This window comes from Tenrec ecaudatus, chromosome 10 (genome assembly GCF_050624435.1).
Source record: "Tenrec ecaudatus isolate mTenEca1 chromosome 10, mTenEca1.hap1, whole genome shotgun sequence".
NCBI lineage: Eukaryota > Metazoa > Chordata > Mammalia > Afrosoricida > Tenrecidae > Tenrec > Tenrec ecaudatus.
Window position 1 is genome coordinate 33,964,718 of NC_134539.1, and position 18,761 is coordinate 33,983,478.

The 18,761-nt window shown below is 44.6% G+C and overlaps 1 protein-coding gene across 2 annotated transcripts in view; it reads left to right on the forward strand.

The window, feature by feature from the left end:
* Positions 1–18,761, forward strand: part of MELK (maternal embryonic leucine zipper kinase) — an 88,549-nt gene that overhangs the window by 62,399 nt on the left and 7,389 nt on the right. For both annotated transcript variants that reach the window (XM_075560155.1, XM_075560156.1), the window contains exons 12-15: positions 6,790–6,921; positions 10,746–10,868; positions 14,204–14,435; positions 17,407–17,503. In XM_075560155.1, coding sequence (XP_075416270.1) covers positions 6,790–6,921; positions 10,746–10,868; positions 14,204–14,435; positions 17,407–17,503 — 584 coding nt within the window. The remainder of the gene's footprint in view (positions 1–6,789; positions 6,922–10,745; positions 10,869–14,203; positions 14,436–17,406; positions 17,504–18,761) is intronic.

Sequence of the window (18,761 nt, forward strand, 5' to 3'; positions counted from 1 at the left end):
CTCAAAATAGCGAGTCATTTTCAGGCTTTATCATGGGTGCAAATACTCCATTTTCTTTCTAGTGATGCATAATTTTCACTCAACCCGCCTCTGTTTCTTTTTTTCTCATAGATGGTTCCCTTTTCTGTTCAGACATAGATATGATCTCTTTCCCGCAAGAGTGCTGTGTGTTTTTGCCTTTAGCACGTGAGGTGGTGGTCAGGTGCCGCTGGATCAGTTGGTGTGCAGTGGAGCTGCCCCAGAGGGTCCCCTAATGGGAGCAGGCGGACCCCGCAGAGCTGCTGGTGGGTCTGGGCTGCAGTGACCCTGCTTATTTATGGCCCCACCTCCTCCTCTCAGCTTCCCCCCATATCTGCTGGCTATCCTCCTGAAAAACGAACCCTAGAAAAAGAATTGGGAATCAAAGCAAAGGAGTTTACAGGGGACCGACAGGGTTGTACTTTTGCTGACATTAAAGCTCTGTAACCTGGAACTGTGATTCAGAGCGGTAGGGGTGTGGGTTTGGCCCTGCCTGGAAGCGGCTTTGTAGCACCGGGTGGCCCTCAAGCCCGTGAACTAAATATCCTGAAAGCATGATTTCTGGGGTGGGATCATTTTAGTTCTTTCTGACACTTCAACCGTGCTTGTGGCTTTCTCTGGAGACGGGGGGCTTCACCGCTGCCTCGGAGCGTCAGCCAACATGACTGGCAGGGAGCACACCCAGCGCTGACCCTGGTGTAGGACCGTGTCTCCATCCTCTGTCATTTGTCGTGATTTATTCTCCTCTGTGTTCTAACTTTCAAGGTAAGGCCTGACACAGCGTTCACTATTAGCCGTAGCTTTACTAACCCGTAATTCTTTTCAGTGAATTGGTGATTAACAAAAAATGAAATTCCTTTGACTAACGTAATGAGCAGAAGTGTCCTGGAATATGCCTGGAAGGTGGAAGCGCAGTTGACTTTTTCCTGGATAAAGCCTTTGAGTCTTTAATGGCAAGCCCTGGACTCACTACAAAGGGCGCCTTAGTATTCATTTTAAAGTTTTCATTTATTCAAACTAAAAAAACCCTTTGAAAACATTGGGACCTTTCCCTCTCAGATTGCTTTAGTGGAAGACTGTATTTCAGATATATATATATATTTAAATCGGAAACATTTCAGACCCCTGCAGAAGTAGAGAAAATTGTATAGTGACATGAACCACTATGTACTCATCATTCAGCTTCAAGTTCAACCGTTAAACAGTTTGGCCGTTTCCATTATAAGCCACTAGGCACTAACTTTCAAAGTATTCTTTTTTGGTTTGTTTGTTTTTAAATCATTTTATTGGGGGCTCATACAACTCTTATCACCATCCATCCATCCATTGTGTCAAGCACATTTGTGTATTTGTTGCCATCATCATTCTCAAAACATTTCTTTTTACTTGAGTCCTTGGTATCAGCTCCTCATTTTTTCCACTCTCCCTCACGAACCCTTGATAATCTATAAATTATTATTATTTTTTCATGCCTTACACTGACCGATGTCTCCCATCACCCACTTTTCTGTTGTCTGTCCCCTAGGGAGGGGGTTATATCTAGATCCTTGTGATCATCTCCCCCTTTCTCCACCTCCCCTCACTCCTGGTACTGCCACTCTCATTATTGGTCCTGAGGGGAAAAGGATGATTCTTGAAAGAAGTACACTCAGTTTTACTGGGGAAAATTTTGGGAAAAAAAATTCATCCTTAAAATACTATCCTTTATAGAATGCAGTATCTACTTCAGACCTATTGACTCAAAACCTGCATTTTAATAAAGCCCCTAAGTGATTCCCTGTGGCATTCGAGCATTGGTCTAGGACATGGTTCCTAATGGGGGGTAGGCTTGTGCTGCAGCCCATCCCAAACTCACCCCAGGAGGCATTTGGCAATAACGGGGGCAATTTTTGTGGTTGCCAGTGGTATCCTTTGGTCAAGGCCAGGGACATTGCTAATCACCCTACAGTGCACAGGGTAGCTCCTCACAGTAAGTAATTACTCAGACCAAATGTTAGTCGTGTGGTGGTTAAGAACCTGGGTTCTGTAGGTAGTCTCCGAGAATTCACATTCATTTAAAGACCCCCGGTGAAAACCAGGTGTGAGATGAGCTGGAGTCTCTGATAGTTTGGGTAGTACATGGGTTAAAAGGTTGACCGCTAACTAAACGGTTAGAAGTTTGAACCCACTGATCACTCTGTGAGGGAGAGAGACATGGCGGTCGGCTTCCATCAAGATTACAGCCTTGGAAATGTGAGTCAGAAGAGAGTCAATGTGAGTCAGAATTGACTTACGGGCTGTAGGTTTGCTTATTTTCACTAGCAGAGCTGGTTTGACCGGACGCAGAGGCCACCACACTGAGCCGTGCTGTTGATCTTTATGCACGGACCAAAGACTATTTCCACAACACTCAATTACATAGGACGACTTTTACACTGTGGACACAGGTGCCCCTAATTGGCTTTGTAGACGCAGAAGTTCTTTTTCCTATGACTTTGAGCTCATTCATTCTTGCCCTCTAGGGATACCCACCTGAGGCCTATAGCTTGCCCAGTTACCTGGGCTGCTGACCCCTCCCCGAGTCCCTTGTCCAGTATGACCTTTCTTTCGGCGCACTACTTTCTTCCTATCCCTCCTGCTGTGCGTGGCTCTGGGTTGCAGGAGCAGCCAGGGACCCGCTAGGGCAGTGGTTCTCAACTTCCTAATGCCGTGGCCCTTTCATTACAGTTCCTCACGTTGGAGTGACCGCCAACCATAACATTATTTTTGTTGCTACTTTATCACTGTCATTTTGCTACTGTTATGAATCAGGCAACCCCTGTGAAAGGGTTGTTTGACCTCTCAAAGGGGTCGTGACTCACAGGTTGAGAACCACCACACTAGGGGAACTTCAGTGGAAGGAAACATGTGCATGTTGTTACTACGGGCTCTTGGGTCAGTTCCACCTCGGAACGACCCAGTGAATGACAGAACGAAATGCTGCTTAGTATGTTGCAGCCACTGTGTCAGTCTATCTTGGCGAAGTTCTTCCCCAAGCATGGTGTCCTTCTCCAGAGACTAATTCCTTCTGATGACATGTCCGTCCAAAGGATGTGAGACGAAGTCTTGCTGCCATCAAATCGATTCCCACTCACAGCCACCCTATGCAGGGTTTCTGAGGCGCTACACCTGTAGGAGGCACACAGCCACATTCTTCTCTCTTGGAGGGGCTGGCAGACTGAAACGCTTAGCCTGCAGCGTCACCACGAAGGGCTCCTTAAAACTCTCCAGGAATGGTTTACAGGGTTTAGGCTGTCACCCCGTTGTCAATAAAGTGGCAACCCTCTTCCTATCCATCATCTCTCATCAGTGTGTGGCATCTCTTTCACAAGGGTGGCCGTCACACAAGAGACCGTAGGTGAAGGAGTGGGAGAAGCCTGTATGTAGTCTGTGGAAAATGGAGAGGGTGGGTGATGACAACTGCATCATCTCCCCCAGGTCCCAGGTGCCCTCTGCAAGAAGTCTTTTCTGGCCCCTCCCCTCACCCTGTCTAAAGGCAGCAATGCAGGGTCATTTGTCACACTGAAGTTTATACCTCCCTTTCTGTACTGGTCAGGCCAATTTCTAAGCGTCTGTGCTCTTGTGCTTAGAAACTCCTACCTGAGAACACAACATTTATTACTAAAACCTCTTTGAACAAGCACTTTGTGAGACATCCACGGAATGGAATACTCCTCACCACTGTGAACATTTCACACTTTTCTAAGGCCAACAGTTTCAAGTTTTATCGTCTTTGTTGAGTGTGTTACTTAAGAACTATGTTAAACAATGGGTTTAAGATTTGTTTACAGTGTTTTTGTGCAAATCGTGTGCAGGATACGAGGGAGCTTCAAAGAGTTCATAGAGAAATCCTGTTATATTTTCATTCCTTTTGCCCACAACCTTTTTGAAGCTCTTGTATACGTTTTTGTTTGTTTGCTTGTTTTTTCAAATTGTGCCATCCCCTCATGTGTTAGTTTCTGTATGTTGTGTGTGTTACATGCAAAAAAAATAGATGCTTTCAGAACCTCACGAAAACAATCATAAAGGAATAGAAGGGCACCCCCCACCTCCCCCAAAATCAGCAGGACCAAGAGAAGAAAGGGGAAGACGGAAGGAAAAGCAGTAGAATTTTGGAGCCGTGGGGTCAAGAGCTAAGTGGTAGTAACATTAAGGATGCAGAGGATGCTGGGTGTCAGGAGGCAGCGGGAAACTCTTGTTTGGTGTCGTTGAGTCAGCTCTGACTGGACGGTTGGACGAAACACTGCCCGAGCCGCCCTCGCAGTCATTGCAGCCACTGCGTCAGTCATCTCACCGAGAATCTTCCTCTTTTTCTGCTGACCCTCTGCCATCAGAACTGGAGAGGTCCGGAAAAGCTCCGAGGCTGCAGGTCTGAAGCAACTCCGAAGCCAGGGAAGGGAGTAGGACTGAATACAGGAAAATTGGTCGAGAGTCTGCAGTAGAAGCAGGGTCTTGGTTTCTTTCTCTACCCTGTGCTGCGTGACAGCCCCTCCTGGCTTCCCCAGTTGGAGATGCTGAAGGAGGGTGATTCTAGTCTTGGGTGTTCCTGTACAGTTCATGTCGTGGTGAAGCACCCGCTGAAACGGATGATGGGTGCACTCAACATCCTCATACTGTGGGCCACCTTCTCTCACTCCCTTCTCCTACTCCGGTTTGAGAAGATTGAAACCAGGATCTGGTCCTGTTTCTAGTGGATGTGGGGGAAAGAGTGGAAGATTTCTTCCGAGGGAAGAGCCAAGAGAGCTGGCCTTACACGGTGATGATGGAGAGTTCAGGTTGCTGTCTTGTCACCTTAGAGAAAACCCCCGTGTTTATGAGCAGAGTTGCTTCAGCCTGTGCATAATCAGCTCGCAGCATGATCCTTCTCTTTTAAACAGAATCAGCCCCAAGTCACTAGGCATCTGAGCATGGCCTCTATCATAAAAGGCAGTGATCAAAACAAATAGGCTGGGGGTCGGGGGGAGAGGAAAAAACAAAGATACTTAGAAAAAAACAGACAATGCAGGAAGCAGAAGAAAATGGCTAAAAAATGATAACTCTCAGAGATAAAGGGAGCTAGTTCATTCTTGAAACGGGAAGACGATGACTGGGGGAAAAAAAGCACTCCAAAATGCTCTTGGAAATTTAAATATGACCCTTGAAGATTTAAATATGGCCACAGAAATAAATAGCTGAAATCAAGAGCCCAGGTGGAAATGAAGTGGGTATGAAATGTTTCAAAAGTAGACTCTCAAGACAAAGAAATAGGAAAGCAAAGAGAGGGAATAAGAAAATTTACACGACCCGTTTGAAAGGTCTAACATACGAATAATAGAAGTTTCAGAAAGATGGAACAGAGAACACGGGGGGGGTGGGGGAAGACCTCATCAATGAAACATTTCGTGAAGAAAGATCCCAGAGCTGGAGGTACCTTTCTCAGGATAAAAGGGCTGAAACAGCCCTTTGTGGGGTTTATTATGGAAGTCAACAAAGTTCTAATTCAGGTGGGAAATGCTCAGGTTACAGCTGCATGATTTTAGGGTTGTTAATAAATACCCATAGGACATGCCACCCTGCTGTAAGCTTCTACCTGTAGTCACTGAGCTCCGGCTCTGTTGGTCAGTGAACCCAGCTCCCCAATTAAGCGCCCAGAGGCATGTAGCTCCCTGCCCCAGAGCATCAGCTTTACTTGCTATGTGGGTCTGGCTCCTGCTCTGGCTCCTGGTTCTGCTGCCGCTGCTCCTCTGCTGTCAGAGCTGCCTCCTGGATTAAGGAAAGTTCACCTTGCGGGGCTCGGGGTCCTGTTTACAAGCCCTCAAAACTGAACCCCCCTCTCAGTAAATCCCCCCATTCTCTCTCATACCCAGGCCCATCTGGAAAAGGTCGTTCGGTGGAAGACTGGCTGTAAGCAGCATAGTAAATTACTCACTGCATTGCATCTCCTTTAGCCCCCGTCCTGTTTTGGCTTAGGGCTCCCTAAGGAAAGTGCTCACCTCTTCTCATTGGTTGGTGCCAGAGTGCTAGTTAAATATTTGGATTGTTACCTCTGCTTACTTGTGGAAGCTATAAGCATAAACGTATAAATGCTGACTGTCAATGTAACTGAAAATGGTGATGAAATTAAAGTGGGGGAATGCGGGGAGGAGGCGTGTGTGAAAAAAAGGGAGTGTTTTGTAGAGAGTAGCGTTTTTATTTTCTACACTTGGACTTCTACAGCTGCTTTTATCTGAAACAAACCCAGAGCCGTAGAATCAGCTGGTTTTATTTGAAACAAACCCAGAGCCGTAGAATCAAGCAACTTAGGCATATGGGATTCATAGCAGAAGAAAGAGCTACGAAAGTTAGAAAGCAGTTGCTTCGAGGACGTGACAGTTATGTGTGTGCACGTCAGGCAAAGCCTTGGCATAGTGGGTGACTCGCTGGCTGCTAATCCCTAGGCCAGCAGTTTGAAACCACCAGCTGCTCTGCAGGAGAAAGACGAGGCTTTCACTGCTGTGAAGACATACAGCGTGGAGCCCACAGGCGCAGCTCTACTCTGTCCTGCAGAGTTGCCGCGACTCGGCGTCCACTCGATGGCAGTGAGTTTGGCTTGGTAGGTTGGGTGATTGGGTGCCGGGGATTTCGGTTTCTCATTCAATGCCTTGTAAAACTATTTGCCTTTTAACATCCTGAATGGCTACTGCTCAGAAAAAGAAAATTCAGTTTCCAAAGGAGCACGATTTCAAAACACAACTTTATCCGCCATCTGAGCAACTTATTTTTCTTTTCCTCTAGTGGCAATATGATCATCTGACGGCGACCTATCTTCTGCTTCTAGCCAAGAAGGCCCGGGGAAGACCAGTTCGTTTAAGGCTTCCTTCCTTTTCCTGCGGACTAGCCAGCACGACGCCGTCCAGAGACGGCAAGGTAAATGCCCTCCCTGTGAGCGCGCGGATACCCTCCTTTGCTGGTGTCGAGGGGCCTGAGAGGCAAGGCGTTTTAGGACTTCACATTTTTAAGGAGGAACATGGGAACTAGTATGAATGTTCATGTGACATTTCTTTAAAAACCAGTGCTTTGGACTAGTCTTCCCAGTTCAGGTCTGGCTGATGACGCAAAGCCAGGATGGACCCACCTGGACAAAGTGTGAGTGGCGAGGACGATGACTGGGATGGTAACATGATGAGTCGACATCGCGAATGAGCAGAAACAATCTCCCACTCAGAAAACAAGGGCGGCATGCCTGTTGCTTAGCAGCCAGATCTCTTGACCAGCTGAGTTGGAAACTGCACCCTGTGGCCTTCTGCACAGCTGTGACTGTGTGCTGTTCTCCACTGGCTGGGAGTAAGGCACACTCTTGCATCAGGCACCTGACAGGCTCGCTAGGCCTCTTCCCAACCTCCCACTCAGGGCTTCAGTCCTGGGGGTTCGCCCGGTCTGGTTCTTGTTCTGCTTCACCCACATTTCAAAAGTTTAGGTCTCCTGGTTTCACCATGACTGAACTGGTTTGAACTACTTCAAAGTCCTGGGTGGGGGTTGGGGGGAACCTACGTGTCTCTTCTCCCCCAAACAGTTCCTGATTATTGTAGAAAAATTTCAAGCCAAATAGGCTAAAAGGAACGTAGACGACATTGCTATTGTATCTCTTCTGCATTCTCTTTAATGTGCTTATTATTTATACAGTTGATGAACATGTGCTTTTAAAAGGACATAGTATTAAATTATATAGAGACTTTAAAAAATTGTTGGCAATAATATTGGTGATTAGCCCTAGTTACGTAGTGATTAGACCACAGACCACCTATGTAGTGGACCTATGTCCCTGCCAGGCCTGCCTGCCTCCTGGGCCCTTCCTCCCTCCCTTGTTGGTATTTTGCCTAGAAGTGACAGCATTAGTGGCAGTGGCCGTTGTGTGCAGCATTAGTGGCAGTGGCCGTTGTGTCCAAAGTGAGATAATCCTTTTCTTGGGGTAATTTTCCACTTTATTCTTAGTAAGGCTGTATTGAGCTGGTGAAGACGCCATCCACGGGCATATCTTCTGTCTGTGGGCTCCGCGAGCCTGCCCATCACCCCTTCCCTCATCCCTAGATCCTTTATAGACTTTCAGAGGGAAGCAGCACCATTGGGCCCAGGAAAAAATAAACATCTGAATTATACTTGTGACCAAGATAAATCAAGCAAGATATTAAACATTTTCATAGTTTGAATAACCACTTTATAAGGCATTAGAGACAGAGGCATGTTCCTGAGCTGCTGGATTTTCTTTATATCTCTGTTGGTCCTGGTCTCAATTGTTTTATATAATGTCCAAGTGGGAAAGTCTGGGACGATAGTTGCTCTTAATCTTTCATCTACTACATAATCTATAGCATTTATCTAGTAATTTAGATCACGTGGGCATTTTGTTGTTGAGTCCGTTTTTAAATGAGGTAAACATCTTAATGATAAGAAATAAAGCAGAATCAGGTGTGAAGTTCTTTCTGATCATTAAGTAGTCATTGGAGCAGGCCACATCGTCCTCCCCTCAATCACATTGCCTCGTTTCTCTGGGGGGGGAGGGGGGTGTCATTTATGAGGAAGTAAGTAATCTTGAACTGTCCATCGATAGATTCTGCGTTTAGTGAAACAATACCATGGTTTGATTTGAGAATCACAGAAGACCCCAGCAGCCTTACATCATTAAAATCTTCACGTCCTACACTAGGCTCTTGGGAAACATATTTGAATAAGCAACACTGCCTGCTCTCTAACAGCCAGCTTGAAGCGAGACCCCCGTATAGCTACCACTGCACCCGAGAGGAGTGGAGTGTGCTTGTGCGCAGGAGCTCTAGAGGAAAGGCCTGATGTCCATGGGTGATTCAAATGCCCCGTAATCGAGCTGAAGCCGAAGAGGAAAAACCAAGGAAAGAGAGAGCATAGAATTTAGGGTGAGTGAGATAAATGGAATTGGCAAAAGATCAGTGATCCAAATGGGCTTAATCTATTCTGTTGGCAGCAAATGGACTTATGTTGGTTAGAATGAAGAATTCACGTGGGGGAAAAATCGAGAGAAAGGGAGTCAGTTGGAAGGGCAGGAAAGAGCTGGCCTGTGAGCTAGAACTGAACTGCTGGATCAGAAGTGGGGACCTCAGGCAGTAGGTAATGGAGAACCACTGAAGTTGAGCATGATAGAGACGCGACGGACTTGGAAAGGCCACCCCGCTGTTCGCAGGCTTGTTCAATGAGGGCTGGCATGTGTGTGATTAGTGGTAGTGTCATAGTATTCGTGACAGCCATCATCCATATCTCCATGCACTCTTCCCCACGACGACTAGACTAAGCTTCATCTCATTCTCAACTTCACACTCTGTGCAGCCACTTCCAATGGATGGTAATTGGCAACCATGGGAAACTGCTCTCTCTGGTAGAAAGATTGGCGGCGGAGATCAGATTGTCTCTTTGAATAGCCATATGAGAGGATTTGTCCTTGAACTAGGGCAACGGTAATGAGATTGGAAAAAAGAGTCAAGATGTAAGATATTCAGGTAAAATCCCCTGGCCAAGGAGCTGTTGGAGGAAATGGAAAGAGGGCGACATTGAAAAATGTGGTGCGTCCCATAGTATTCGAGTTTAGGGTCTCTCTCCCATACGTTTTGTTTTTGGGGTAGAGGAGGACGAGAGGAGATGACAGGTCGGGTAGAAGTGCTAGAACAGGACCTTTCATAGAAGGAACTTATTTTTGTTAGGAATGACTAACTGCTCAGTGTACTCTTACAGTTCTTGTCAAGTTCTGTAGTGCTCCCACAGATTCACAAGGAAGCACAGTGGGTCTGTGCGGACTTTACCCACGCAGTAGGCCGCCCGGTGAGAATGCTGAGCGAGGTATTCTACCATATAGCATAAAACGCTTCAGAGACCCTCTTTCAAGAGTCAGAGGTCATCTTACCCGCTAATTGGCACACAGATTTTTTTTGACTTTCTACTTCTGTGTTGGAGGGTGAGTCCTTGACAACACTATCTCTCGTTCATTTATCCTTTCAGTGTTTTGACCTGTGCCTAGAATATATTGTTTGAAAACTTGAATCACGTGGCTGTTTTGTTTTTTTTAACATTTTATTAGGGGCTCAAACAACTCTTATCACAATCCATATATGTACATACATCGATTTTATAAAGCACATCTGTACATTCTTTGCCCTCGTCATTTTCTCTTTTTTTCTCCTCTTTTCTTTTTTTACATTTTATTAGGGGCTCATACAACTCTTATCACAATCCATACATATACATACATCAATTGTATAAAGCACATCTGCACATTCCCTGCCCCAATCATTCTCAAAGCATTTGCTCTCCACTTAAGCCCGTTGCATCAGGTCCTCTTTTTTCTCCCCCTCCTTCCCCGCTCCCCCTCCCTCATGAGCCCTTGATAATTTATAAATTATGATTTTGTCATATCTTGCCCTGTCCGACGTCTCCCTTCACCCACTTTTCTGTTGTCTATGCCCCAGGGAAGAGGTAACATGTAGATCCTTGTAATCAGTTCCCCCTTTCCAACCCACTCGCCCTCCACTCTCCCAGCATTGTCCTTCACACCCCTGGTCCTGAAGGCATCATCCACCCTGGATTCCCTGTGCCTCCAGCTCCTATCTGCACCAGTGTACAACGTCTGCCCTATCCAGTCCTGCAAGGTAGAATTCGGATCATGGTAATTGGGGGGACATGTGGCTGTTTTTGCTAATTTATTCCATACTTTTGAACATACTTTTGAACAGCCAAAGAATCGGAGTCTGGAAGATATGACCCGAAGTGATGAACATTATATGGTTGGAGGTATCAATTATGACTGGTGTGAAGAAAATTCATCAGCAGGTGTGACTACTCCCAAGACACCACAGGTGGGTTATTTTGATGACTATTTGAAGTAGGATTTAGCATCTGAATTACTAAAACATTTTAGAATCTAACATGAAATTAAGTTTGTGCTTACATATTAAATGAATCTCTAAACCATTAAAGACATTAATTTAAAAAAATGAATGAGAGGCTGATGAAACATAAATCCAGTACTCTAAAACAAAATCTTGGAAATAGCGATTGATTCATGTGTCATCAATCTCTCGTTGTGTCTCTCATGTATACCGCTGTGTCACTGTGACCCAAATCAAGATATCAAACAGTTCTGCCCTGCATCCCCCTCAATCCCCTCATGCGGTTCTGTGGTCAACCCTCACCCCAGCCCACCCCTCAAGCACCCGGCATGCTGTCTCTTCTTTTGTTGCTCTTCTGTTCACTGAGCATCTTGAATATGTAGATTAATATTTTTCATCAAATTTGAGAAGGTTCTGCCATCTCCTGCCAGCCCCCTTGTGGTTATACCTTCATAAGTGTAGAATAATTTGTTTTAGCTCTATATACTTCTTACATCGTAGATTTGATATTTTATATGATAAGACCATCAGTATTTACTAAGATTAATTTTTGGGGGGTGGGGTGAGGTCGCTTGATGGTGAACACTTTTACTTTAAGCCTTTTATTTGATTCTCATTTAGATTAAAAAAAAAAAGCAAATGGTTTTCCATTCACAGTTCACACGTGGTTTGATTGGTGGCATTGGTTACAGCCTCCGCAGTGAGCCGTCCTCGTCCCCTTGTCTCCCTGTGTTCACCTTGTTCATCCCCCTCTCCTTCCTATCGCTTTCTGGCTCCTGAGCCTTCTCCCTGGGCGATGCTGCCTTTTGGACAGCTTAGGACTCCTGAGGAGTGCATGTCTCCCTGATCATGATGCTCGCCTTACAGGCCTCTCTGGTGTTCGGCTACTGGGGAGCCATGGGAGCGTTTATCTCTAGAGCGGTGGGTCTCACCCTTCCTCACGCCGCGACCCTTTCATACAGCTCCTCATGGGGTTGTGACCCTCAAACCATAAAATTATTCTCGTTGCTACTTCATCACTGTCACTTTGCTATTGTGATGAATCGGGTGACTCCTGGGAAAGGGTCGCTCGACACCCATAGGGGCCATGACCCACAGGTTGAGAACTGCTGTTCTAGGGTGGCTAAGGGCCACAGCCTCAGGTAAACACTGGTTTATTGTATAAAAAATGTTCACCTTCCTTTTTGAAGGGGAGCCCCCTGTGCAAAGATTTTTAGTTTAACAACCATCTTTACTTTCAAAGTCTTTATTAGTAAATTTTATAATTCAGAGTATCTTCAGGTTTATAGAAAAATTGAGTAGAAAGCACAGTCTTTTCATTATTAGGAAGATACTAGTCTGCTTTCTTCTTGATTTTTTGGTTGCTGTTGATAAATAGGTGTCCGTAGAAGTATTCCTTTCTGGTTAGCCTGTCTTTTCTCTGGCCCCCTTTCTGGGGTGCCTTTGTGTGTGTGGTCTGCAGCTTGACTGTCGGAGGTGCTGTGTTGTACAACTCCAGGGAACGAAAGATGTCAGTGTGGATGGTGTCCCACAGAGTGATAGAAGCTTGTAAGTAGAGATGTGGCTTTTATTTTTTCTTTCTCTTGACATTTGTGTGGATGTGAGGTAAATACGTATGTCACAAATTGTCATTTCAGCTTTCTTCACATGTATCATTAATTCCGTGACATTAGTTATGTTTATCATATTGTTCAACCATTACCGTTATCTATTTCTAATTTTAGATGCAGGTTTCTTCTGATTTATTCTGCTTGTGATTCATTCTGCTTCCCATCCATATATGAGGATTACATCTTTACTCAGTTATGGAAAGTTCTTGGACTTACTCTCTCACTTTTCATTGTCTCTGGGACTTAGGACAGACATATCTTAGACTATCGCACTTCTTTGTTATTTTAGGCTGGGTCACTAGAGAAGCCAAGCCAGCCATGGTTATATATGTGCATAGATATGGAAATGTGAGTCAAGAAAACGGCTCAGACGGTTGTAGAAACGGGCAAGTTCAGGTTCTAGGCCCAAGGGTCAGGTGTTAGTGTGGAGGCTTCTCCTGGCTAACCCAGCAGCTGTGGAGGCTGATGAATCCAAGGTTGGCAGGAATACCCAGGTTTTAGGCTCTCATTTGATCGCTTCACTGCTGCTTCCATGAGCATTGATTGTGGATCTAAGCAAGACCACCTCCTTTGGCAACTTCAACCTTTTCTCCATTTATTATGATGTTACCTATTGGTCTACTTCTGAGGATTTTGGTCTTCTTTACATTGAGTTGTCATCCATCCTGAAGGCTTTGATCTTTGATCTTCAGCAGTAGGTGCTTCAAATCCTCCTAACTGTCAGCAAGCAAGGTGGTGTCATCTGTAGCTTGCAGGTTGTTAGTAAGCTTCCTGAAGCTGCATTCTTCATGTAAGCCAGCTTCTCTGATTATTTACTCAGCACACAGATTGAATAATTCTGGTGAGAGATACAACCCAGTCACACCCCAAATTCATATGAAGATTCTTCTGTGGTTACCTACAAGTTATTAAAGGACCAAGGGCCAAGGCAATGACAAACAAGCTTCCTTGCTGACTTCCTTTGTAGGCCATTTTCAGATTTATTTCACCCTTTCGTTTTAAGTTACAGTCGCTACTTGGGACCTTGGAGCCTAATTTACCATCTTGCCTAAGGCCCTCAGATTGATGAAATCTTTGCTGTGAGGTAGATGCCCTTGGGCAGCCAGCACTTTCAGCCGTAACCACGTCTCTGTGTCCATGTTTCCATTTGTAGTTCAGCATCTGAGGATTTTCCTTACAATCTCAACTGTAAACTTGAAAAGATTAAAAAACAGTTTTAAAAAAAAAATTCACCATTTTTGTTAGAATATCTTAATGTTAGCCCCTTCATAAGCACTGACTGCAGCAGGAAGGCTTCAAAAGTTTGTTGGAAAATTCCATTATCTTTTAATTCCATTTGTTCACCAACGTTTAAAATCTATTTCATATTAAAGACAAACCACCTAGGTTTGGCAAACACTGGCCATCCTTGATATTGCTCAGGTCATGGGTGTGCTTGGCTCAGCGCTTGACCCGAGACATGCTGAAAATTACCTGTCAACAGACTAGACTAGAGTGCTTTAAATGTACTGAAGAGAATGGAATATCTATTTTCAAATTTCCTGATATTGTCAGTGGTTTCTCTTAATATTTCATTTTAATAAAAACAGTACAAGGTAATTTGCAAATGATTAAAGCATGTTATAAAGAAATTGACATTTTTCTTCTTCACTGTGCTGTGCGCATTGCACCCCCCACCTCTCCCACCCCCAGTTGGCCAACCGTTGGAAAGGATCAAATGATCTGGAATCTAAATCATCAACTCCAGGATTATGCCAAGCATCTACAGATAAATTAAAGAACAAAGAGAATGTATATACTCCTAAGTCTGCTGTGAAGAATGAAGAGGGCTTTGTGTTTCCTGAGCCAAGGACTCCTGGGAATAAGAGCCAGCCTAAAAGGGGAATCCTTACCACCCCAAATCGCTGCACGACCCCCTCACAAGGTACCTGTCCTCTGAGAGAAAAGCCTGTGCTGTCCTTCCAGACATCGTGTAAAGACAGCTCTGTATCTCACTTGAGGCTACTCGTTCACAATGATTGAAGCCGCCTCCTTCTGGACACCTCAGCGAGGTGGTCATTGGTCTCCACGGGGCACGTTCTTTCTCCTCACAGTGCCCTTTAAAGCACAGTGCCTAGAATGGAACCAAGTTTTCTAGCACGGGGTCTTACCAGGCAGTGCCGTGGGATTATCTGCTGTCTCAACTGTACAGTTCACGGCAGGGGCCGTATTTATTGTCTGGCACATACTAGGTATATCTAGTGCTGGGCAGCCTCACTAAGAAAAGCTCACGTTATTGAATTGATTCTGACCCAGTGGCCCTATAGGACAGAGTGGAATGGCACTGTACGTTCTGAGGCTGTCAGTCTTTACAGGAGCAGACGGCCACCTTTCTCCCAGGGAGTGGCAGGTGGGCTTGCACCTTGTATCTTGTTAACAGTACACTGCTTAACCCACTGGGTCACCAGGACGTTTGTAGTAGGGGTCATATTTGTTGAATGAAGGAAGAAGGAGAGCCTGAAGGAATTTTATTTACTGTTATCTGGCCTGACAAGCCCCCTGTTAAAATGACAAACTCAGAAAGCCACACTCTATTACTGAGTCAGTTCTGACTCATAGTGACTATGTTTCTGAGGCTGTCAATCTCTACAGGGGCAGACAACCTTATCTTTCTCCCTTGGAGTGACTGGTAGGTTTGAACTGCTAACCTTGTAATTAGTAGCCCAGTGAATAGCCGACGATGCCACCAAGAGCCCTAAGCTTTATTGTTCTTCTTTCCCCCCAGCTGTTGCGACATCCCCTTGTGTTAAGGCCCTAATGAACACGGGGCTCTGAAGCGCTGCAGGTCACACTGCACGAAACCACTTGCTGCCATTACATTTCCAGTTTGCTAATGGTGCTCCTACCAGCTCACGAGGTCACCTCAGCTACAAAGGTTTTAGGGGAAAAGATTTGTTGGAAGTTCCCTTATTTTAGTGACATTGCCCTATTTTCAAATTTAACATTTCTGAAGAAAATGTGAGGTTAGGTGTGGTGATGAAGAGTCAGTGAGATAACAGCTGCATATAAACCCCAAACCCGAACTCACTTCCATCAGGCGGATTGCAAATCATAGTGACTTAGGAGTTCTATACGATAGAGTAGAAAGCCTTTTGGCTTTCCCAGACTCTAAATGGTTCCGAGAATGGAGAGCCTCATCTTTCTCATATGGAATGGCGGGTGGTTTTGAACTGCTGACCTTGAGGTTAGGAGCCCAATGTGTAATTCATTAAAACCCCAGGGCGGCCTTAGTAGTTGCTATTACTAGAAAGTCCTTTGTGAATCATAGAGTTGGGCAGGGAGCTAAGGGTTATTTTCTGTTTTTAAACAGAAACAGACAGCCTCATCTTTTAGCAGACATGGAAGCTAAAGCCCCTTCCATTATTGATATTTTATACTTCTTATATAAACTGAATATTCCAAAATGTGAATAATATTGAATTTGTAATCTTAGGGGTATTTTCAGTTTACCTATCAAATCCCTGTGAATATTGTGTTGGTCAAAAGCTTTGCCTGATTGTTTCTTTGTTGACTTAAACATAAGAGCTGCCCAAGGGAGCGAGTGGCCGAATCCCCAGTCCATGGTGATATAGTGGTTATCCACAGGTCCTCAGTTTGAAACTGCCAGCCTCTGTGAGGGAGAAAGACAGGGCTTTCTACTCCCGTAAACAGAGTCTCAGAAACTCATGGGCAGTTTTACCCAGTGGGTTGATTTTGGTATTAGTACTTTGTGTTTTGCTTTTACCATTAGTTGGTTGTTTCGTTTATCTTTTTTTTTTTTTTTTGCATAAACATAACTTTCATTTTTCTGGCTCCTGTATAAGCCAATAAGATGCAGTTTGTTCAAGTAGATCTGTGTATAATAATAGGTACTTATAGCATACAAAGATGAAAACTTTTCATAGATATTTTTAAACTGAATTTTTCATTCTTGTGGAACCAGTGAAAATAGTGGTGAGTGGTCATAAACAAACCAAATCAAAATCTTCAATCCTTTGTAAAAACTCAATGTCATCATTATTGTTTTGAACAAATATCATTATCTGTCAAGGCTGTAAAGCTTCTAGATCTTGACCTAAGAGCCCATGAGACAATGGTCATCCTAGATGGTAATTCAAATTAGTTACAGACTCCCTGAATGCAAATAATCCTATTTAGAATGAAAGGCAAAACTAGAACAAAGACCATAAGAAATCACCAAAGCTCAGACCACGTTTGAGGTATCTTTGTCAAGTCTTCACAGTCTGTCCAATATGACTGAATAGGCTGTGACTTGAGCCGACTCAGTAATATGTCAATGAAAGGCACGCATTGGGGGGAGCGGGGAGGGGGGGGGCAAAAAGAGGACCTGATGCCAGGGGCTTAAGTGGCGAGCAAATGCTTTGAAAATGATTAGGGCAAAGAATGTACGGATGTGCTTTACACAATTGATGTATGTATGGATTGTGATAAGAGTTGTATGAGCCCCTAATAAAACGTTTTAATAAATAAATAAAGAAGAGTTGGTGCTGTAGCAAAATAAAGAAAGGCATGAATTGTGCCCTTGTCTAAATACAGACCGATTTATAGAAAGGGAATTATTCATCATAAAATATGTATACATATGATTGCTCTATTTAAATTATTCTGTTAAAGTATATGTTACAATGATAAGCATGGCCTCAGTTTTGCTGTGCACAAAAAGAAGAGCCATACATATAAAGCAAAATGATTTTGTTTTTATTACAAATCAGGTGGACAATTTAAAAAGAGAATTAGAACCTTCAGCCCCGCAGTCCAAGAGATTACAATAGTCCTGAAGTCAACGAATGAGCTGGTATATCTGTTACTGATAGGAACTCCCAGCCACACGTGGCTTATGTTTGTTTTTCTAATAGATGGAAGCCAGTGCCTGAGAGAAACTCCAGTTAAGACGCCAGTAAGTTCCGGAGGGACACACAGCTTAACGACAGGTGTCATTAGCCCTGAGAGGCGGTGAGTGTTGCGCTGAATGTAGTTTCTGTTGGTGACTCTAGGACTGAGTCTTTGAGGATGGTGTGTTGTCATTGCCTGCTTTCTTCATGGACAGAATTATGAACTCCTCCGCAGTGGGACTGCCTCCTGAACTTAAAACACAGCAGGATAGGGAGAAAGAAGCTCTGGCCCCCACCATGTGGTTCCCGCTCGGAGGCCCATCTTCCTCTCCTCTTGTGCCAGTGGAATGTAGGCATCTACTGACAGATGCCAACTGACAAAAACCACTGTCAAATGGAGTCTGACTCACGGTGACCCTGGAAGGCTGTGTGGAGCAGCCCCTGCGGGTTTATGAAGCGGCAAGTCTTTGAGCACACAGCCTCAGTTTTCTTCTGTGGAGTGGTTCGTGGTTTCAAACTGCTGACCTTGTGGTTAGCAGCCCAATTCATAGCCTGTTATGCCACAAGGGTTCTTGTACAAACAGGTTTCTTAGAAAAATCATTCATTAGCTCTACTCTCTTGGGATTGCTAACCAGTAGGGTGGCCGTGAGGCAGGATCAACAAGGCGGCGGTGAGGGAATGAACAGGTAGCACTCGTCCAGTAGTGATGATATTGAGTGGTTTTCCTAAGAAACCCTACTCCTCTTGTGTGAGAAATTCTATAGACCTTCCTCGTCTATCAGAGCAATTGGAAGTAGACTGAAAGCTCAATATTCAGATAGTATGGATTTAATTATTACTAACTCTCGCTGTGTGATAATGGGTTGTGGTTCTGTGGAAGCCTGTCCTTCTTTACTGGAGACGTAAGCTGACATGTTTCAGGGTAAAGTGTCACGATATCTTCAACCGAAGACAACTCAGCAAATCCATATATCGAAAGAATTTATTATCTATAGACAGAAAACAAACGTGGCAAAATATGTTGGTTCTAGGAAGATACATGGGCATTCGCTGTCCTGTGCTTTCAGACAGCCTCTGCTTGACATTTAAGAAGACAGGTTGGAAGAGGGAATTGTTCTGCTGAGTGGCAATTGGCTGGAGATGGGGAAGGAGAATGGCTGCCACCCTCATGATAGACAGCTGCATCTCGCCCCACGGAGGCAGGAGGCCCTGGCACACCCACATGAGGCACTCCTCAAAGCCAGCAAGGCCCAGGCTCTTTCTTTTTAAAGAAATGATTTATGTTGTTGAGAGGTACATAGCAAAACATAGACCCAGCAGTATTTGCAGGTACAACTTAGCAACATGGGTCACATTTTCCCTGTTACACACACACATA